Source organism: Medicago truncatula, chromosome 8 (genome assembly GCF_003473485.1).
Source record: "Medicago truncatula cultivar Jemalong A17 chromosome 8, MtrunA17r5.0-ANR, whole genome shotgun sequence".
Classification (NCBI taxonomy): Eukaryota; Viridiplantae; Streptophyta; class Magnoliopsida; order Fabales; family Fabaceae; genus Medicago; species Medicago truncatula.
In genome coordinates this window covers 26,811,849-26,834,353 of record NC_053049.1, presented here as the reverse complement: position 1 = coordinate 26,834,353, position 22,505 = coordinate 26,811,849, and the positions used below count along the sequence as shown (strand labels likewise).

Sequence of the window (22,505 nt, the reverse complement as noted above, 5' to 3'; positions counted from 1 at the left end):
ATTAATAATAACCGATTTATTGAGAAACATTTGTTTCAATCATTCATTTTACCTTTGTGTTGTTTTCTTTGTTCTTTTTATTAGGCAAATTATTAGGGTTTTTTTTTGACAAAATGAGCCAAAAATTAGGTTTTATTGAAATGTAAGAGATGTCTCAAAAAAATATTCAAACGTTAGAGAAGAGGAAAATGTTAGATTTCGTGGATTGAACCCAAAACCTCCAAATTAAATCTCCTTCAATGTTCCTTAGCTCACACATGTGTGTTTTTTTTTCTTTTGAAAGGTTCCTTTCTTTTAGCTCACACATTATGCAACTAAAATTAGGCTATTCAAGATAAAATTATATCTTAACAATAATAAAAAGAGTAAACTATACTCCTCTCCCTTCAAAGATGTTTGAATTACATTTCTTTCCCTTCTTAGGTTAAAATATATACTTTCATCCCTTGAAAAGTAAAATTTATACTCCTCTGTCCTCTAAGATGCTTGAATTACAACCCCCTCCCTTAATAATTAAATTTATACTACATTTTAATCTAAATAAATATTTTTATAATATATATTAATTTTGAATCACCATTTAAAAAATAGAATTTCGTTTCTTTATAATCTAAATGTCAATGACAATTAAATTTAAATATTTTGCTATTAATTTTATAATTTAGAGTATGAAATTCACTTTTAAATAACCATACTTAATCGACTTTAGAAATTTTTTACATATTTTAATTTTCTTTTGTGTTGTTTCATATTTTATAATAGAGTTTAAAACCATATGTTAATGAAATTGTGATTAAAAATTAGAGAAAGATATGTATTCAAAATTTGATTATATAAAAATGAACTCGCATTGCTATTTTTCTATGAAGTGTGTTAGATTATTTTGTTGTTAGATTATTATAAATAAATAAAAAATTATGAGGGATTAAAACGTAGATTTTAACATAATAGGGGGGAGGAGAATGTAATTCAAGCTTCTCTCAAGGGTGGGAAGTGAAATATTTTATAATATGTTTTGAATAAGAGGGTAGAGAAGTGTATATTTTAACATAAGAGGGGAGGAGAGTGTAATTCAAGTATCTTTGATGGGAAAGGTGAGATAATTATGTCACCTATTGGCTAACTTTTTTTATCCCAAATATACCCTTAAATAATTTTTTTATAATAATTTAACCAAACAAAAAATAACGAAGGATGCCATGAACAGAAAAAATTGTGATCCTATATAGTTCAAAACTACTCAATTCCATATCTAGATGAAATTAATCTCCAAAATTACTCAATTCCATATCTAGATGAAATTAATCTCCAAAATTACTCAATTCCATTTTCAATTGCAGAGCAAAATAGTAAACCGAAACACATGGAGAAGTTTTCCATAATTTTAGTGGGGTGTAATGTCTAAAGTTTTGGAAATCTTAACTGTATACAAATTTGTGGGGTGAAGTCAAATGATAAAAGGGGTAAAATTGGAATTTTATATGGTTTGTAAGGGTGAAAGTTTAAGCGTAGGAGTCCAAGGTAAAATGTCCCTCAGTTGGTAGGACAATGCATTATTATTATTATATGCAGGGGCCAGAGTTTGAACGTCAGACAACCCACTTATTCAGGCCACTATATTGCTGACAAAAAAAAAAAAATAGCTTTTAGGTAGAAATCTCTCAGTGAAACCCTAACCCCGCGAAAACGTTACATAGTCGTCCTGGCTTTGTTTAGGGTTGTATCCACAGCAAAGCTTCACCCCTACGGCAGCCTCCTCCACTCCGTATTCGACGTTATCATGTCCGGCGCCAAGAAAAACCAACCTCCTCTCAAGAAAACCAAAACTCATCACCTTCAATCCACTCCCTCCAAAAGCATACGTACATTCTTTCAACCACTCAACAGCCCTATTCCTCCCAAAAACCCTGATACTGAATCTCCTATCAAGCTTCCTCACCAAACATCAACTTCTTCGACTTCTTCTCCATCTTCTTCGTCCTCTTCCACCAATGTTGTTGAAGTGAAGAAACGGATTTCACTTTTGAAGAAGACACCGTCGGAGTTTGATCATAGCTCGGTTGCATGGTGGAAGAAGGGTGAACCGGTGCCGTTTTTGTTTCTCTCGTTGGCGTTTGACATGATCAAGGAAGAGAAAGGGAGGAATGCGATGTCGGATATTGGTTGTAATGTCTTGAGGACAGTGATGCATACTACGCCTGGTGATTTATTACCAGTTGTGTATCTATTTTCAAACAGGATTGCTCCACCGTATCAAGGTTTAGAAATGGGAGTTGGTAAAGCTGCTGTTATTAAGACACTTGCTGAGGCATGTGGAAGGACTGAGAAAGACGTTAAGGAGCACTATAAGGTTGGTTTGTTCCTTTGTTGTTCGAGTATTTGTTTTTATTTGGTCTATACAATTGTTATTACGATAAAACAAGTATGTGAAAATGGCATAAGTATGTGAAAATGGCATGTTACGTATCACACCAATCCCAATAGAAAATGAAAACAACTTTAAATTCTGTCGTTTATGTTTTTGTTAGTCATCGTATTCGACACCTTAGCAAGACTAAGCATGTGTTTGGTTTTGAGAATTGATTTTGATTAAATTGATTTTGTAGAATTGATTATAGATGGATAAAAGTGATTTGAATGTAAAGTGATTTATGCTTGAAGGCATTTATGTAAAAGGGGATTTAACAATAAAATTAAGGGTAAAATCAATTGTAGAAGTCAAAAGTTACAAATTCCAGCTTTAGTTTATGTTTGGTTCCACTTTTGGAAGAGTCGGTAGAAGCCAAAAGTTACAAATTCCAACTTGAGTTTATGTTTGGTTCCACTTTTGGAAGAGGCGAAATTGATTCTCGGGGTGTAGAATTGATTTTGATATGTTTGGTTTCTCTAGTGCAAAATTGATTTTTCCTCTATAATTGATTACACTTGATGTCTTAAATCTGCACTTGCTTGTTTTATGAATGTTGGTTCGAATCTGTTCTATAATTGATTATACCGGAAGAGTGCGGTAGTTTCACGGTTAAAACGGCCTATAAAATATTGGAGGGTGTTATGGGTTTGGTGGAGGTTTTGGGGAGGTGGAGGAAAGGGTGTTTAGGTACCTCTGGAAGAGTCCAACACCTTCTAAGGTGGTGGCCTTTTCTTGGAAGTTGCTTTGGGACCGCATTCCTACCCAAAAAAACCTTGCAACTCGTAAGATTATTGACCCTTTGGTGGCGACAGACTGTGTGTGGTGTGAAGGAGAGGTGGAAACATCATTAAATTTGTTTTTACATTGTGACTTCGCGTATAGGGTGTAGACGAAGATTTTGGGGTGGCTTGGAGTTCAATTTATAATCCCTCACAATCTGTTTTATCACTTAGAATGTTGGTTCGAAGCGGCAAGAAATAAGAGGCTTAGAAAGGGGTTTTGGCTTATTCGGCACGCCACCATTTGGGTGCTTTGGAGAGTTAGAAACAAGAAGATATTTAATGAGGTCACAAAGCGGGTGGACGAAGTGGTGGAAGAAATTCAGGTATTCGCATGGAAATGGTTCTTACATCTTCTTAAATCTGCACTTGCTGTTTTATGAATGGTGCTGGGACCCGGGAGATTGTTTAAGGAGATAGGAGCCGGTCGGAGGTGTTTTTCTGAAGCTGTATGGGTGCTGTCATGCAGCCTGCTGCTGTTTTAGGCCTCTTCTGTTAGGCGTGTTTTTTCTGGTTTGGCAGCTCATTTTGCATTTCTGGCTTTTGCTGTGATATGGCTGCTGTCATGCTGTGTTTGGCTGGACTGTCTTGTTTTTGGCCAGCTTTGGTGTGTAATTTTGCATCGCTCTTTCCCTCGCTTCCGCCACTTCTTGTGTGGATGTCGATCAGAAACAGTATATTTTATTAAAATTAGAAGCACCTTGCACAAGCTGTACTAAGGTCCCTTAAAAAGATACTACAATAGCCACAATGGCTCACGCCTATAGGCACATTTGACCAAAACAAATGCCTTGCCATGTATCTATAAAACAGAAGCTAATACACGGTCAACAGAAACAGTAAAATATTCTAGTTGAAGATTGAAATAGTAGCTTATGATTTTAACATGAAAGTATCCAAACATAAACTACTTTACCTACAACTCAATTTTAGCCTGAATCAATTCGCTCAATTAATTTTTCTCACCGTAGAACCAAAAATACACTCAATTAGAATCAATTCTACAAGTAAACTCAATTCTCATTTAAATCATCCAAACATGCTAAAATCAATTATAGAATCTCTAGAATCAATTTTGATCCCTCCTAAATTGAAACCAAACATACACTAACTGAAAATAGGATGTTTGTTGACGCTGTCAGAGGTCCGAATAAATAATTTAAAATAGGAAGTCAGCTAAGGACTACAATGACCGACTGAAGCATGATTATGAGAGATTAGAATGAAATTAGGATGCTTTCCTTTTTCTAGGACTGATGTAAGTATTTGACACTACATGTGACTTTCTTGAACGGGACTAACGTGCATAAGTTATTTTCTTCCAACAATGTAATATTAATTTCTATTTTGGTTCTTCTGTTTGGTACTTGTGTGGCAGAAATTAGGTGATTTGGGGTTAGTTGCTCAAGCTAGCCATTTGTCTCAGACGCTGCAGAAGTCTGATGCATTGACTATTACCAAGGTTTTCAATACCTTTCACCTTATTGCCAAGGTAAGTTATTCATCTTTAAATTTGTTCGTCTCTATTTGGCATGCATCGTCGATGTTGATAAACTTGGTCAGCATCATGATAGAGAAGGAAAGACTAATGTAATTAAGTTTTTTAACAATATTTTGTTGAGAGCTAGAGTTTGATACAAATTTGCATTGGATGAATGTGTACAGGAATCTGGAAAGGACAGTCAAAAGAAGAAAAATAATCTTATTAAATCGCTTCTTCATGCTTCGACTGACTGTGAACCTTTATATCTAGTCCGTTTACTACTGGTGAGTGTTTATCAGTTCCGTTTATGAATTTGTACTTTTATGGTTTAATCTGGTGGGTGTTAAGTACTTCTTGCATTTGTTTTCTAGAAAGAGTTGCGAATTGGATATGCCGAGCAGACTCTCTTATCTGCATTGGGCCAAGCTGCAGTGTACACTGAAGAACATTCTAAACCGCCTCCTGGAATTCAGTCTCCTTTAGAAGAGGTAAGCCATCTAATGAGATTAGGAAATCTGAAATATTTGTTTCGGCTTTAAACCTTTGAGGTGCATCATCTCTAAAAGTTTCAGATTGGGATCTTCTATGAAAATGGTGTCTGTGCATTATCATTGTCGGTGCATTATAGTGATGATACCAACTTTTACTCGAAGAGACTCTTTTTTTCACTTCCGGTTTCTTTTTGCATCAGGCTACAAAGATTGTCAAACAGGCCTATTCTGTTCTCCCTGATTATGACAAAATAATATCTGCAATGCTTACTGATGGTGTATGGCTACTTGCAAAGACTTGTAACTTTACTCCTGGTATTCCGGTTGAGCCTATGCTGTCAGAAAAAATCACAAGTGTATCTGAAGCTCTGAATAAGTTACGGAATGCAGAGTTGATTTGTGAATACAAATACGATGGAGAACGTGCTCAGGTGATGCTTCTTAGTCAAGTTTCCCTTCAGACATATATTCTTTATGCTTATTCTATGCATTAAAATTTGCATTATTGCCACAGATACATTACAAGGAGAATGGCTCGGTAGAGATTTACAGTAGAAGCTCAGAACGTAACACTGGGAAGTTTCCCGATGTTGTCGCTGCAGTTTCAAGGTAAAAAACTGAATTAAGAATATTAAATATATATGTGATCTGTAACATCTTTTTGTTCCAGTTATGATCATTTTCTTAACAACATGAAGCTGCATTACACGGAATTGTTGATTTTATACCCTTCAGGTGTAAAGGCATGAAAAGGAATGTTCAAAATAACAAATATTATATTAATATGATATGAAGGGTATGCTAATTTTAATTACAACTGCCGAATCACTAATCATATATAGTCATACTGGACTACAATCTTAATTAACCGGTGTAACGCCTTATGAAATGAAATATAACAAATAATGCAAACCAATCCTACAAGATAGTTTAAGATACGCTAGTCTAACATATATTTTATCGTACAGTAATGACGTGTTGAGATATTTTTAGGATGTATTTTAAATAAAAGAATATCTAAAATATTTTTTAGACGTTTTTTATATTGCGTCTTAGAATATGATTATATTGAGGTAAGGACTTCAGTTGCTTCCCAGTACAATATTTTCAACTTCCTTCTTTCTGATATTTGTTGTAAATTATCAGGTTAAAGAAAAAAAATGTGTCATCGTTTGTTCTAGACTGTGAAATTGTTGCATATGATCGTAAAAAACAGAGAATCCTTCCTATGCAGGTAATCCTAGTGATGATTTTTTACTTTTACATGTTTCAATACATTATTTAGTTCTCCGAACTTTTATATTGGCAGTCAATCAAAATAAAATTCTTTTATACTTTAATGTAAGTGTTGTTTTACCTATCTCGGGGATTCAATTTTCCAATTACTGTTATTTTTCTTGAAGAATTGAGATTGCATATATTATAACCTAAGATCTTGATAGGTGCTTAGTACTCGGGCAAGAAAAGATGTAGCCGTGAGTAACATAAAGGTTGATGTCTGTGTATTTCCTTTTGATTTGTTGCATCTTAATGGCCAAGCACTTCTTGAAGAAAACCTGAAAATCCGTAGAAAGGTAAATTATCTTTTCCCTACCAATACTTTCATATCATTATTATATATAAGAGGAATTGCAAAACATTATTAAAGATTTTGTGAGTTTCCGAATGAGGCAGGCCAATTGGATCTCTTTTATGCTGTTTATCATCAAATGTTAATGTTCCAAAACAATGATTCATTGAATAGCATATACTGTTTATGTAACGAAGAACTCTATCTTGATGAGGGCATTGTTTTTTTTCTGTCTGTAGCATCTCTATGCCTCATTTGAAGAGGAATCAGGATTTCTGCAGTTTTCAATGTCATTAATATCAAACGATGCTAAGGAAATACAGAAGTTTCTTGACAAATCTGTTGATGCAAGGTCTTAACTGATTCTTCCAGTTTAATTTAAATTTATGAAGATAGAAACTTCACAATTTCAGTTAAAAATATGCATCATATAAACATAATTCAGTATGCTCTTTACTTTGGTATATATAATTTTCACAGGTCTTTTCACGCCTGGTGTCTCTTTCATTAATTTTAACTAGATAATTTATCATTTGGCTTGTTTCTTGATTTCCAGCTGTGAGGGACTAATTTTTAAAACATTAGACAAAGATTCTACATATCAACCTTCCGAACGGAACTGGCTAAAACTGAAGAAAGATTATATGAAAACGTGAGGATGCCATATTTGTATTTATTTTATAATTTTATTAATAGATTTCTATATATTAATTGGTCCTAGTTTGCAGTATAGGGGACACACTAGATTTGGTACCGATCGGCGCTTTCCATGGTCAAGGAAAACGAGCAGGTGGTCTCACGATTCATACTCTCTAACGTGTCATGCCTATTTGTTGTTAGTTTTAAGGCATTTCCCTTCAATTTCTCATTTGCATCTGATAAGGCTATGCCAGTGGGCGATTTTTTTGTAAATTACTGTTATAAGCCTTTGCCTCAAAGTGGGTTGAAATGAATTTGTGGCATGATATCTTGTAGGAGTATACGGTTCCTTTCTCCTCGCTTGTTATGACGTCGATACACAAGAATTTCAAACTATTTCTAAGACAGGTGAGTGTTCTTGATTTAAGTTGCTACTCCGTTGTTTCTTGCATATAAAGTTAATCATCTCTAATATAGTAATAATCTGTTATGATGTGTAGGAACTGGATTCAAAGATGAAGATCTTGAAGAAAGTTCCGCTAGGCTCCGCACTAATCTCATTCCGAAACCAAAGGTTCCTTCCTCTTGTTCCTTTCTAAACCTTTTGAATGATGCTCAATATTTAATTAAGTTATTGGAATTGCTCCTTTCATTTCAGGCATGCTATAAACATGCAGAAAAAGATAAACCTGATGTCTGGTTTGAAGCCAGTGAGGTAGGAATAATCTCGACTTTTCATGGCAATTTCATTCATTTTGCTTTACCTTATACTCGGATTCTTTCATCGGGAATTCTGACCTAAGCACGAAATAGGTCTAGCATGGTGTGATCCCGCCTCTTGTACCATATGCGGTAGGCTCATGCCAGCGGTGTCACCTTTTCCCACCCTTGTTTCCGTATCATGCATATATTACTTTTTTACAATAGCTGTGTCATGTCTTATTTCATAGGTGTGGGAGGTGAAAGTTTCAGACCTGACCATTAGCCCTGATTACCAAGCTGCAGTGGGGAAAGTACATTCGAATAAGGTATTAGAAACAATGATTTGATGATGCCCCGTAAGGGAATTCTGCTTAATTGATGATTATAGCTTTTTGAATTTTACTGGTGATATTTTTACATTTACATTTCTCTATGAAGGGAATATCTCTTCGAATGCCACGTCTTGTTCGATTCCGGCCTGATAAAGCTCCTGAACAGGCCACGTCATCTGAGCGGGTAAATTACAATCTTCATCATCCGACTTACAATATATGAAAAGGAGATTGATTGTATGTTTGGTGTCACAGTGATTTTGCCGAAATTACCATGAACCTGTCATTTTGCATAAGCTATTGAGTGTAACTTTTACAAATTGACTTCACCATAATCTCGGCAAAGTCACCGTGATACCAGACACGCATCGAAAAAGAGTGACGTACGAAATTGAAAATTGAATTATTTGGACATGCTTTTTTCACTTGTTCTCAGATTGCTGAAATGTATAATGCTCAAAAACACAATCACCCGGACAAATCCAAGAAGAAAAATTGAGCTATGATCAAGGGACAAAGTAAGGTAAATATGATTCCATGGTACATGTCTTGTGTATCTTGTATCTTTTGTCTTGCATTAATAAATTGTTTTAATGAGTTTTCTTTCTGAAGATGTAGATAGCTCTATCAATATCTAATGATACTGCTCCATGGACTTCACTCTGAAGATAAGATTGAACTTAAGAAATTTAATGGAGAAAAAAATACAAGGTTCAATGATTTCTGTAAAGGATACACAGAAAATGACATATTCAACTCTACGCTTTTATTTAAGCCCCCCCTAAATATTTTTATTTGTGAACCTAATTTTTTATTCTCATTGAAAGTTCTTACCATTGGTTCAACTTATTTTATGTTTTTATTTTTCCGATATTTTTTTTAATTTATTAATTTATTTGAACAGGACTGGTTTACTTGTTAGCCCTTGTAAAGAACTCATTTCATTAAAACTTTCGTTATATTAACTTGTGTTTCATCAAGATGATGAGTGTATGTATTACCATATATGAGTGAAAATACCACACAAGTTGCACAAATAAGTGTAATTTACAATGCATGAAATTAACTTAACATTGTCCACAATTTACTAAGCGTGTGTTTGTTACCACGTTGAATTTGCCTCTCACCGTGCTTTTATCTAACTACACAATCTCAAGCTTCGCAATTATCACAGTAGCAAGACATTGGAACAAGAGAAAAGTGACTCAATAATGTGTAACTAAACAATGCATGCCATTGCCTCTACTATGAATCCACCAAGACCACCATAAGAGATTAATCAATCTGTTTCAATCATCAAAACCATTTAGTGTGCGTTCGGTTTGGCTTTTGAGGATATAAAATCGCGTCTAGATATGATTCTGCTGTCATTTTGTAAAAGCTACAAAACTAAGCTTCTGCATGGACGTGCAAAACTACCGTGAAATTGAGCAAACTTGAAAAAATTGAACATGTAACCAAACATTGATTTAACTTTGCTTATGCTTTGCAGTGTAACCATCAAATAAGCTATTAAATAAAAAATGAGGTGGACCATTAGCCTCTACTTCTAAGATATTCTCTTAGACTTATCATGAAGTAACATGCTCGACTATTAAAGTTGTCCATAATAGACCAATCTAGTTTTTACCATTAGATCAAGCAAGACCACTAATTGTATTCTACTATAGTTTGTCCAAACTTAATATTTGTTTACACTATAAGATATAGAGAATGGTGAGAAATAAGAAATGTGCAAAATTACCTCCATCGAAAAGATCTAGGCTTAGTGGCGAGGTAAATGTTGAAACAAGAAATGTTTAAAACAAGATTAATAGTGTTTTGTCCACTGTAATATAGGTCATTTTCAGTTTTTCTTCTGTAAAATACTTTTTTTGAATTTCATCCTTGTAATTTGAAGTTTTTTGTGTTTTGGACCTTTACGGAAAATTTCACGCCCTGTAATTTGAGCAAATTTAGGTTTACCCCCTTGTAATTTGAGCAAATTTCGGTTTACCCCTTGCCATATCTTCGATTTTGTACAGTCAAAATTCATTAAGGTTCAAAACCAAAAATCTTCAAATTACAAGGACGAAATCCAAATAAAATATTTCACAGGGGTTAAAACCGAAAATGACCTATATTACAGGAGGGTAAAACACTATTAACCCTTAAAACAAAGTTGGGTATGGTGTTGTTGTCTTGTGGTTCCTACCCCATAAAAGCAGGTGTTCAATTTCGTTGGATGAGGACAAAGGAAAGATAAGGGAATCCTAATAACTTCTAAAATCAGTGGTAAAAATTCTTTTTTTAGAATCTTCTTGTTTATAGCTTTCAAAATCTTCAGGCGAGCAAAGCAACAGTGTGATTAGCTTATATGAGAGTCTAAGAACTTAAGTTGGAAGAAAAAATGATGGGAGTAAAGGTTCAAGATAGTGTAGACAAACAATAATAAAATCAGTGGGAAAAAATGAATTGCTTTTTAATTTTATTTTTATGAGCCGTTCCTTTAAAATACTGTTGTCATCATAATTCTCTGAAGAGAAACTCTAACATACATATTTTTATTAGTTAAAATTCATGTGTCCCATAAAATTCATATTAGTTAACTAACACTTTTTTAACCAACAAAAAAAATGTTAAAACTATATAGTAGAGTTTTACCAGCATTTTTATAAGTTTATTATTATTATTTGACCACTACCTAATTCTCCTTTTCTTTATGATATGAAAGTCTCTCTACTCTCACATTTAATCTCCCTGTAGTTGTTTTTCTTTGGAAAAATTACACAAAAACTTTCTCTTACTCTAGCATCTGAGAATTTCTCACAGTTGCATTACATAAATATTTCACTAGACATTTAGAATTTAGAATTGAACTATAGTTTTTACCAGCAAAAATATTTAGTGAAAGTGAGTTCAATTTGATTGAGTGGAAATTGGACATTGGTTGGTCAAAAAGTGAGCCTTTTGTGGGCTAAGTTAACAGCAAAGGTAAGCACTTTATTTTGTAAGGTGTTCCCTCCCACTTTTCACCATTATTACTTGTGGCCAAGTAATCATTATGTGCTTCTCTCTTGTATTCCACCACAATCAAATAAGAATGCAATTGCCTAGAATTCTTCTTCAAAACAGAAAACAGGCCACAAGACACCATTGCAAACAGACCATGTTTCTATTCTTCTGCCAGGTCAGAGTCAGAGTACTAAGAGGTGTCTTGTATACTCTGTAAGTAAATAATTTTGCATTCTCCATATGTTGTTAAATTTTTATTTTCATTGACATTAGCTTCCTCTACTTCTGAGTGATGTTTTGTCCTTTGGATTTCTAATCTAAAACATTGAAATTAAATGTGGAAATCTACTTTATGTGTAGAGAGTTAGAGCTATGAAGCATTGTCACAAACATTAAACACCAGATACGACACTAAGACACTGACACATGTACTAATTTAAGAATATGAAAGTAGTTGAATGTTAGACACCAGACATGTCATTGATATGATGATGTGTCGGTGTTACGCTATTTGTTTGATTTTGTGCTGAGTGCATTGAGAAAGTTCTCAGTTCCACTTTTCCTTGTTTGAAGAATTCTCTATATTAAGGGGGGCGTGTAAAATAAAGAAAATGTACACACCAAAACCAAAATGCATTTCCACACTCTATAATGGTCAGGTTTCAGTGCATCAAACCCAAAAGAGGGAAAAATGTTTATTACATAATGTATGCACACCCAAAAAATCAAATAAGAATTCAAGTTGATACTGCTTATTCTTGAACTCTTTTTTCTTTCTATATTCAAAGTTAATAGGATAGGCACAAAATTTATGCACACATGCACAACCAACACGCACAACCAGGATGCTAATGATTCAACAGACATCCATATTCAAAGTTAATAGGATAAGCACAAAATTTATGCACACACACAATCAGGATGCTAATGATTCCACAGACAGAAGACTTTGTACAAAAAAAAGAAAAAGAAAAATGGCAAACCATAGGACGACACGCTAAGCACACCAATACTTTGTGCAAGTATCAAGAAATTTAATTATGAGTGAAAGGGGTGATGCTAAAAGAATGTATCATAACATTCTACGGGAAGCGTGTGCCTTTCAAAACTTAAGGCAGAGATTGCAATCATTCTCAAAACAGGAAAACTTTGATGATGTTATTGGCAAGAGACTCTCTTCATGAATTCCAATTAATCAAGACAGCTCTTGACACCTCCTTTAAAATCAAGGATCTAGGAACTTTGAAGTACTTCCTTGGTCTAGAGGTAGCTCATTCTACGCTTGGAATTTCCCTACACCTTAAAAAATTAAGAAAAACTCTGAAAGCCGAAATGCCAAGGATGGAACAAAGAATTCAGAAACGGGAACTTCATATGAATATTTGTATGTCAGACGAATCATGGATTATACTGAAGCAGTCTTACTTCACCACACCTCCTTTAAGATTAAGAAAAACTCTGAAACCCGAATTGCCAAGGATGGAGCAAAGGATTCAGAAAGCAGAATGTCATATGAATATTTGTATGTCAGATGAATCATGGATTATATTGAAGGGCTCTTACGCACGGTGGCGGTTTGTATGGGTTGACATTGGTACTGATAGATGGAGACTCCACTCCCAGTGTTTTCCTTAGGAAGCTCTTTTCCTGAAAGTGTTAAAAAATGGTTAGTATACTGTCAAACTTTGATATATCCCAGTGCCTAACAAACAAAATACAGTTTTTTATTGCAAAACACACTAAAAACAAAGGTGTGAATAACTCTAATGCACCGGTGCTGGATTGAATGGACAAATGGTTTCTACGTAATAAGGTTTAATCAACTACACTAGTGATGCAAATACACAATGCTACCATTATTTGACTATCATGACATATGCAGTTTTGGTCCCTCTATTTTGTCTCATTTTTTTATTTTGGTCCCCCTATTTTTAAATCGATGATTTTGGTCCCTCAATTTTAAAAAGGTCAAATATTTTCTTCACCTATGCATTTGGGGTTGGTTTTTTTATAATGTGACAAGTGAGATACTTATGTGGCAACTGAATTGATGTCATGACACTGTCTAGGTGGATTTTCACTTACCAATATTTTCCATTCATCCAAATATACATTAATTTATACGACAAAAGTTAATATTTGATGCAAGACAAAGCTCTACGTAAGTTTTTCACTTTAAAATTCAGCCTCAAAATAAATAAGTGGACAAAAAATCAGACATTTTAAAACTGGGGAACCAAAATCGTGAATCAGTAAAAATAGGGAACAAAATGCATTTTAGCCCACATTATGTTTTATCTATAATCTGCAAATATAAGTCATCTTAGTATTGCATCAGAAAAATAACATGATTATGTTGCATCGGTTGCAAACAATTGGGCCACTTAGATATTCTCAGTTCCAATTGCCATATATTCTATATTTCCAGAAGTCTGAACAAATCACTTAATATAACTCTCTCTGAGAAGATCTTTGTATGGAAAAAATATAGCAGAACCGGTACCCTTTTTGTTTTCCTATTATATCCCACGGGCCATTTTCAGCTCCATCCACAGATTATACTACTCGTGACATCTACCACTCTTGCCAAGGTCTCTTACCTTTCGGTTTGAGATGTTTCATAAGCGTCACCCATGGGATGCGCGACGACGACGAGGATACATGTGTCAGAGGGGCTTGTGCCAGATAGGGCACACCCACCTAAGGAGAAAACAGCGGAAAGCAAATCGGAAGGAACCGGAATGGGAACATCATGCATATGGTAGATTGCAAACTATGAAACACGGACACCAGACATGACAGTGACACGTCGACAAAGACAATCATTTGAAAAAATGACAATTAAATGTAATCACATGTGTCACTGTCGTGTCGGTGTCGGACACTGACACATGTCGGATACCGGACACGCAATCGATCAGAAGTGTTGCTGCTGCATAGATTGCAACAACAAAGGACAAGGAATTCCTGCACTCAAGTCAGTTTCTCCCCACCCTCTTCCTTGGATTAGTCCTTGAATTGGGTTAAGAAAAAATCCATCTTTTTTGAACAATTGGGTTACTATCCATTTGGGCCAAGACCTATTAGACTTAGCCTTGAACCCAACATACCAAAGGCCCTTTTCAACTCTCTATCCATCGCCTTCCACAAGGTTGTATATACTAGTGTGTGTGCCCCTGATGATTTCTTCAACGAAAACCCAATGGTTGTGATTCATGACTCGCCAGCAGGCACATCTGGCTGTTTAAGGTCCGATGCCAAATGATTAGCATCCAGAGGCTCCTGTAGAGGTGGTGGCTCGACTATTGTCAGTGGTGCAGAATGTGTAGGTCCACCTCAAGCTGATTAACGTCTAATTGTTTTGGTGGACGGGTTTGGATCTCTTTGTATTCCGTGTATGATTCTTGATTTGACAGTTCAAACAAAGACACAAGGTTCACCAGAGTCTTTTGAGACCAAGAACCAGTATTCTCACTGTCGCGCTGCCACTTCTCTTCATTTTTTACCATTTAGTTTGTTGGTTTGATCTTCTCCATGCAACCCACTTGCATTAAACAACAGATTTGCTTCTTTTACTGCTATGGCTTCTTCATCGGTGTCTGTTACTCCACTCCTGACCTTTCTGGTTCTTGATTCCTTAATCTTTTTATCAGGTCTGTGGAAAATGATTCCCCACACCAAATCCAAGTCCTCCTTACACCAACACATGGCTTCTCCCTCCATTCTCATGAAAGCACATTGTTGCTGACCGAACCTATGAATTTCTTGCTCCTCACAGAACTTTTCAGCTTTTGTGATCCACCCAATGGGATTTGTCCCTGTAAAATCCGGCAACTCCACCTTCTTGGCCCACAGGTCCTCCATTATTTGTAGAACTGGCGCTCTCTCGAAGATCCGGCAGATCGGACTAATATTTAGGAACCCAAGAATTGAATGGAATCTAAGGGACAATTGTATTAAGAAAATAGGGAAGAGAGGAGAGAAAACACTCATCCAAAGGGTTCCCCTTTTTACATTAGAGTCACTACTCTATTCAAAAAATTTACAATGATCAGATACCCTCTTAACGCAATAAATTCCCTATATACACAAGATAAACCTAACGACCCAATTAACTAATAACTTCTCTAACTAACACATTAGTTCCAAACCTAACATACTCCTAATTAGTCTGTCCTAACAAGCTCATTGGTATCCCTAATATGTCATATTACTTGTCAGTGTTGTCACCACTATTACTGTTATAATTTTTGTGGTTCAAATTGTTTAATCCCAAGTGCATGGGTAACTTACACTGTCTGTAAATTCTGGGGTTGGAATTCCTTCAGCCAAGGATCTGAAAATAGGAGTCACTTGAAGAGGGGAACACTCCATTCTTGGCGAGGCAATTATCTGTTCATCACAGTTTGGTATCGTATCTGCCACAGAATAAATATCTTATTAGCACTTCTGATTCATTAAAATGTTACTGCATTAGCTTATAGAAAAGCGTTTTAAGTCTTTATATTTTTCAGCTTAGGAACTCTTAGCTTAGGTGGTTAAGTCAAGGGTGGTTCTTCATCAACTCTTTGAACATCAACTGAGTAAGTGGTTAATTGTTCCTAAACCGAATCATTTACAAAAATTAGGCCCCACTTACTTTCTATGTTTTCTATTTTCATTTTCACTTAAACTAACATACAGAAAAAGAACATAGATCTAATATTTTTCTCACCGTTTTCTTTATAATTTTTTAAAACAGATGCAACATTTTCAAAAAAATTGAAAATGCCAAAACATTGTTTTTATTATGTTTGAAAATGCATTCTTCCTAGCTTGTCTTTCATATTCTCTCTGACAATTGTTAACCACATCATTTATCTCTTTGATAGCAATGTAAAATGAACATAAATTTTAGAAAATAAAAAACAGAAAATGATTTCAGAAAGTATGCGGGCCTGATATTTTCTTGTAATTTTCCGTTTACGATTTATTAATTACAGAAGGGGATTATCTTATTCTTACCTTGTTCCACTTTTCCAGTAGAAAGAACCTCCTTCACACCTTCACATACTTCTTTTTTAACCCCAAGTTGTGTAGCTTGAATTTCAGTTCCAGTATCCTGATTCAATGCGCTTTCCAAATTATCACCAGTACAAGTTGACTTATGTTGCAGAGTTAATCCTGTACTGTATTCAGAACTTCCTGAGCAGTCCTTGTCTGGTTTTATTTGCCTAGAAAATATTCAGAAATCATTAGAAATTATTTCAGAGGCTACATAAGTTATATTTACAAAGAACTTAAACTACCTCAAGCGGGAATGGCCTCTCTCATTGCTACTCTTAAACTCCTTGACTGTATGACTTACAAGCTGTAAAACTGCAATTTTTTCTCCAATGATATCTGTTTGGCTCAGAAACTCTAGAAGTGGCTGGTATTCAAACAATTGTTAGACGATATTTGAAATCCATGCATTATGACACCTATCATATTTTATATGCGACTCTGGAAGTGGCTGGGTATTCAAACAAGTGTTAGATGATATTTGAAATTCGTGCATTATGACACCTATCATATTTATATGTGCATAATAACAAGAGTTAACGGCTTGTGATAGGCTTTCTAAGATAAAAATTAACTTTTAATATTGAAAAAAGATGCTAGAAAGATGAATGCTTCAGACTCAAAAATAGAGAAGTTGAAAATGTTCAAATTTTACGAACAAATAGCGCCTATACTTTCCAATTAGATTGTTGTGCTACCATGGTACTATAGAATTAAGCCAAGATGTAAAAAATGTTCAACGAACTTCATAAATTTTATGCTTGAGATTTTTTTCAAAATCTCTAAATTATTGATTATCAAAAAGAATTTTTTTATAATCAGTAATAGGCAGGACCAATATTTATAATTTTGGGTTTTATCAAACAATTGAGGGAGATGTTTTCTGGAGAAGCATATAAAGTGTTCAAGACTCAATTATGGAGTTTAGAAAGTATCAATTCTCACCTTCCATACTCTTTCCATGTTCTCTGAATCAATTATTTGAATCAATGCACTTATCTTCGGATCATCCTTTTTGAGTTCATATTTGTTATTTCGGCCTGGACAAACAAGATGAACCAAAATCATATTAGAACAAAGGATGGCTAAAATTATATTTACAGAACATATTAATTCAGTCCACTTTTCTGTCCCTCGTTATCATAATGCAATATTCAAGTTCCATCGAGACAATTACCGGAACTGTTGAACTTGTCATTGGAAACATGATGCCTGTCTGGAAAATTGTTCACATTATTTGATTGTTGAGCTAATTCGGCAAGTGGTGCTCTTGGTTGCTGATTTATTGAAATTGCATTTCGCAAATGTGATCTGTCTCCAATGTTGATCATTTTTGCATCATCAGGGATATGGGCCGTCCTATTATGCAATAGGATAATATGTTAAAACCTTTTTTTGCAAAAGTTGAGTATTTCGATACTTAAAGTGCACGATACCTCGTTCTTTTAACTGGCATGGCAGATTCTGACATTGCATCTGTATTATAACCTTGATAGGAAATATTCCTCTTGCTATTTGAATCAATGTCATTTTTTCCCCTCTTCTTGTGGAGTGTGGAGAAACGATTTTTTACGGCATTATCCGTTCTGCATAGAAAGCATTACATTGTGAATTAACCGTTCACAAAATAGACATCCAGTATTGCAAGAAGGTAGGAATGAATATTCAGTTACCTGCCTGAAACCACCTTTGCTATTTCTGTCCATCTGTTTCCAAATATTTTTTGAGCCTACAAAGACAATAACAAGAAATTAGGTCACAAAAGGCACATTCACAGATGCATTTCTTTCAGATGTAATTTCTGTTATCTGGTGCAGTAAACATATACAAATATCTGGGTTGGTTTGGTTGTAACCTCTGATTTTTAAAAATAAAATTGCAGAAGGGGAAATTATCATTAGTTAAAGTGATATTAATGGTGTCCCCGTAAAGCCTAGCTCAACTGGCAATGCCAAAATTTGTTAGGTTGGACGCCTTCAGCCGGTTCAAACCCGGGACTTGGAATGGTTGTGAGTTTCAGTGGTGCTTACCACTTCGTCTACAGACCCAAAAAAAAGTGATAGTAATGGTCATTTTACAAGTGTTTCCAAGGGGATTTGAACAGTCTCTTGAGATTACAAGGCCAAACCTTTACCACTAAATTGACACCTCGTGGACAACATACACCTCAGATTTGGTTTGTTTCACTGGTTTGGTTGTAACCTACACATCAGGTTTAAAAATTATATTTTGAGGAAGGGGAAACTACCATTAATTATAGTGGCACTAATGGCCATTTACAACTGCTCTCGAAGGCATTGGAACTCAGTCTCCCAAGATTACAATACCAAACTTTTAGTACTAAGCTGACACCTCATGAACCAACCTAGACATGAGAATAGGCAAGGCTATCGGAAATAAATAGCTTCTCCATGATACTAGCAAGTTCATCGATGGATTTTGTCTACCGCAGAGAGGTATGAGAAAGAAGGGACAAAAAAAATGAAGTACAAGTTTTCAAAGTTCTAGCCAATTTTATTATATAACAAGCATGTTAAATTCTTATGAAAATTGTTATAGATGAAAGTTAATCTTTTGAACATATGAAGCATTGATATACCGTACCTCACATAAGAGGATATCTTCGTCTGGTGTCCATCCACCTTTCTTGAAATTAACATTCAAATAAGTGTACCATCTGAGATTGTATTAGTTACTAAGCATAAGATTGACAGTAACAATAAAGCAGAAACCATGAAAATCTTCAACAGCTACACTAAAAATCAAAATATAAAAACTTCACCTTCTTCTGCATTGTCTTGTAGTTTTGTCCTTGAATTTGGATGCAATAGTTGCCCAACTGCATATATAATAAAGATTTCCTATAATTTGGCAAGTATCATAGAAAATGTTTAAGAAATTGAACTGGACACCAAACCTGAGAAACCTCGTGGTGGTCATGGTTCAACTGCCTTAAACCGTTCAACCGGGACAAAACCACAATCAAACTGAACAAATAACCGAACCGTAGACTGTGATGGTTCACGATTCAACCGGTTGAACAATCCAGTTCGGTTAAATTTTTTGAAATTGAAGGGCAAAAAAACAACAGTATGGCAAAAGAAAAAATAAGAAAGGGGAGCAAGTACTTTTCAGTTCCATGATTTCCAATCTGTTCTCTTAGTATATCATCCTCCTGAAACCCACATATATAACCAATATGTAAGACACCATCAAATGCAATGGAATAATGAATAAATATACAACAGGTAAAGCTAATCTGCTTAAACAGAACTTAAGCTTCTCAGGGAGGATGGCCGTTTGATCCCCACACAACACATTCTTGGTAGGGGCGAAAAGCTATAAAATGCAAACTAAGCACCCGAAATGGAACTTTGATTCTCTGCATTCATGCATTTGGGACATCGGTGAGACGGTGACCGTTCGATTAAGATCAAACAGCCCAAAAAATGCAGATTTCTAAATTTTATTTTACAATTCCAAATATCAAGCTTGAACGGCCACCTTTGTCCTGTGGATGGGGGAAATTATCGATGGTAGACGAGCCAAATCTCTCAAACAGAGATTAGTCCCAAAAAAATGCAGATTTCTAAATTTAATTTTACAATTCCAAATATCAAGCTTGAACGGTAACCTATGTCGCGTGAACCCGGAACAGTGAAGAAGACGCACAGAATCAGCAGAGACGCTCGATTACACAGCTCCCACACGTTTTCACGGCGATTTTGGCCGCTCCCACCAGATTACAATTCCGGCACGGCGGGGTTGCAAGATCGCAAACTCATGCCATCCAATGAGTTGGATCGTGATTCTGTCTACATTGGTGCCAAAAACCCTAATAACATTTGATTCCTAAAAAACGTAAAAGAAACAAAAGTACCTCTTGAGTCCAAGTCACAATATGCCGCTCCTTCTTCGTAGACGATTCTTGATTCCCTTGTTGCTTCTCCTTCTTCGTATCCATCGCTTGACTCAGTCTTTGAGCGAGTGAAGCCAACCTACATTACTCTTTCACGATCATATATCGAGCACCGACACCGACACAAACACCAAATACGACAATGCCACGTGGACACTTATAGTAATTTAAGAAAATGACATAATTGAATATAATCACATTTAGAAACTATCATTCACCTTCCCTAAAAAAAGAAACTATCATTCACCTTTACAGCATAAATTCAATTTCCAATAAACCCTGACTAAACAAAAGGTATTACTTATTAAACATAAAAAAGAGAAACAAAAATGTGATAATTACCTTCTTTTCCCAATAAAGAAAGAAACAACCTTAAATACTAACTTTTTCAGACTCTCCTTCCTCTGATCTCTCACTATTCTCTGTATAATCAAAGCAGAAAACAACAATTCAATGCATAAATTAGATAATGGGCAATGAACAATATGTAAAAGGAAAATGGGATTAAATCCAAAATCATATTTTCCTCGAAATTTTAAAAAAAAAAAAATTTGAAAAGTGTACTTTTATACTTTGAGGTTTGAAAAGGTGTACTTTTATGAATAATAACCCAGAAAAACCCAGATTATGTGGAGGATCCAAACAAAACTTTAACTTAATTTACACATGAGCTATAATAAAGGGTTTAAGTAAATAAATCGACAATAAGATACATACCTTAACTCAAATGCGCATTCAATCCGATACATGTATGTAGAGAGAATCAAGGAAACAGGTTTTCGAAGTTTGTTGATTTGAATTTAATTAAGAATGGTGCTAGTTACACCCAAAAAAAAAAATAAGTTACATCCAAATTTATTTAAAATTTTACAATAATACTAAAATTGTCCTCTTCATGTAAATTTTTAAAAACCCATTTTTATGATCATTCTGAACTCTTACCCCTTTTCATCCACAAATCACCATAGATGTGCAATCAATATCTGAATCAACATCTTTGTTATTGATCTGTACTATATTCATAAAGGTTAGTGAATTTCATGAATTTCATTTTCGATGAGTTTCTATTTGTTTATTGTTTGTTTTGGTATGAGATATGGTTGTCAATTTGATTTTAAGTGAGAGGTTGGGTTAGTGTAGTTTACGTATGTAGGTTAATGTAAATTCAAGTTTACGTCTGTTCAATTTAGGTTAGTGTAAATTCAGTTTACTTACGTTCAATCTAGGTTAATGTAAATTCAGTTTACTTACGTTCAATCTTGGTTAATGTAAATTCAGTTTACTTACGTTCAATCTAGGTTAATGTAAATTAAGTATACTTACGTTCAATTTAGGTTAATGTAAATTAAGTTTACTTATGTTCAATTTACGTTAATGTAAATTTAGTTAATTTGAAATTTTTATTTTAGTTAAAGGGTATAATAGTCATTCTAGGGTGTAACTTGTTTTTTTTTTGTGTGACTAGCACCAGTCTTTAATTAAATCAGTAGTATGAACTGTTACCCATTTATAAATTTTTAAATAATTTCTTATAAAATTATAAAGAGAATGTTAATCAGTGCCGGAACATTGGTTAAGCAGCTAAAAGAGATAAGATTTTATTAAAAAGTGATGTAATAATTAGTTAGTCAAAAGTAACAGTTTATATTTTCAAGTCAATTTTTCTACTTTTGGAATCCGTACCAGTGCCCCGGGGGCACCTGTAACGCCCACTTTTAATTAATTAGTTATTTAATTGAGTCTAGACGAGTTATATTATATTTATATAATATATGTGTGATTTATGATGATTTAAATGATTTACGACGATTTTAGATGATTTTATGTGATGTGACGATTTCTATGAGGGGATGAGACTTATTTTGTTGTTTAATAAAATTAGATTTGAAAATAAAATAAAATATTTAGTTAGGGGCTGTTTTGAGATTTTAGAGAGTTTTAGGGGAGAAAGAGAGATAAGTTATTTGGAGGAGATATAAAAAGGAAAGACCTAGGTTTTTAGAAACACTTTGTACGTACGATCAAACTTTGGAAAAAGGGAGAAAAAGCCAAGAGAAGAGCAAGAGAGACCTAGGGCTGCGATTTCTTCAAATTAAGGTAAGGGTGAGACTAACTCTGCAATTTTATTGATCATGTAATCCAT

The 22,505-nt window shown here is 34.6% G+C and overlaps 2 protein-coding genes across 2 annotated transcripts; one reads left to right on the top strand and one right to left on the bottom strand.

Annotated features, from left to right (window-relative positions):
- Positions 1–1,571: 1,571 nt before the first annotated feature.
- On the top strand, positions 1,572–8,923 carry LOC25502748 (DNA ligase 1). The gene is made up of 17 exons (XM_024771981.2): positions 1,572–2,350; positions 4,568–4,681; positions 4,855–4,960; positions 5,048–5,160; positions 5,364–5,594; positions 5,678–5,772; positions 6,310–6,397; positions 6,606–6,737; positions 6,973–7,085; positions 7,290–7,385; positions 7,462–7,523; positions 7,709–7,780; positions 7,873–7,946; positions 8,031–8,087; positions 8,323–8,400; positions 8,513–8,590; positions 8,843–8,923. Exons 1-17 carry the CDS (start codon positions 1,781–1,783, stop codon positions 8,903–8,905), a joined length of 2,142 nt encoding a protein of 713 aa, XP_024627749.1. The 5' UTR covers positions 1,572–1,780; the 3' UTR covers positions 8,906–8,923.
- Positions 8,924–12,125: 3,202 nt separating this feature from the next.
- On the bottom strand, positions 12,126–21,216 carry LOC25502747 (transcription factor MYB124). The gene is made up of 14 exons (XM_013590303.3): positions 21,080–21,216; positions 20,705–20,784; positions 20,324–20,441; positions 19,572–19,618; positions 19,226–19,282; positions 19,048–19,120; positions 18,117–18,172; positions 17,880–18,029; positions 17,621–17,802; positions 17,389–17,483; positions 16,689–16,810; positions 16,405–16,613; positions 15,694–15,818; positions 12,126–13,047 (listed from the first exon to the last, which is right to left on the bottom strand). The coding sequence occupies exons 3-14, from the start codon at positions 20,405–20,407 to the stop codon at positions 12,937–12,939; spliced, it is 1,311 nt and encodes a 436-aa protein (XP_013445757.1). The 5' UTR covers positions 20,408–20,441; positions 20,705–20,784; positions 21,080–21,216; the 3' UTR covers positions 12,126–12,936.
- Between the last annotated feature and the right edge of the window lie 1,289 nt (positions 21,217–22,505).

Bases quoted from the DNA above. Each gene is read 5' to 3' on its own strand.
- LOC25502748 (XM_024771981.2), top strand. From the start codon at position 1,781: ATGTCCGGCGCCAAGAAAAACCAACCTCCTCTCAAGAAAACCAAAACT. The intron at 4,961-5,047 runs GTGTTTATCAGT...TTTTCTAGAAAG, and splicing joins AGTCCGTTTACTACTGGTGA to AGTTGCGAATTGGATATGCC. The intron at 7,947-8,030 runs GTTCCTTCCTCT...CTTTCATTTCAG, and splicing joins ATCTCATTCCGAAACCAAAG to GCATGCTATAAACATGCAGA.
- LOC25502747 (XM_013590303.3), bottom strand. From the start codon at position 20,407: ATGGATACGAAGAAGGAGAAGCAACAAGGGAATCAAGAATCGTCTACG. The intron at 19,619-20,323 runs GTACTTTTGTTT...TGTGGGTTTCAG, and splicing joins TTGTGACTTGGACTCAAGAG to GAGGATGATATACTAAGAGA. The intron at 15,819-16,404 runs GTAAGAATAAGA...ATTCTGTGGCAG, and splicing joins TACTGGAAAAGTGGAACAAG to ATACGATACCAAACTGTGAT.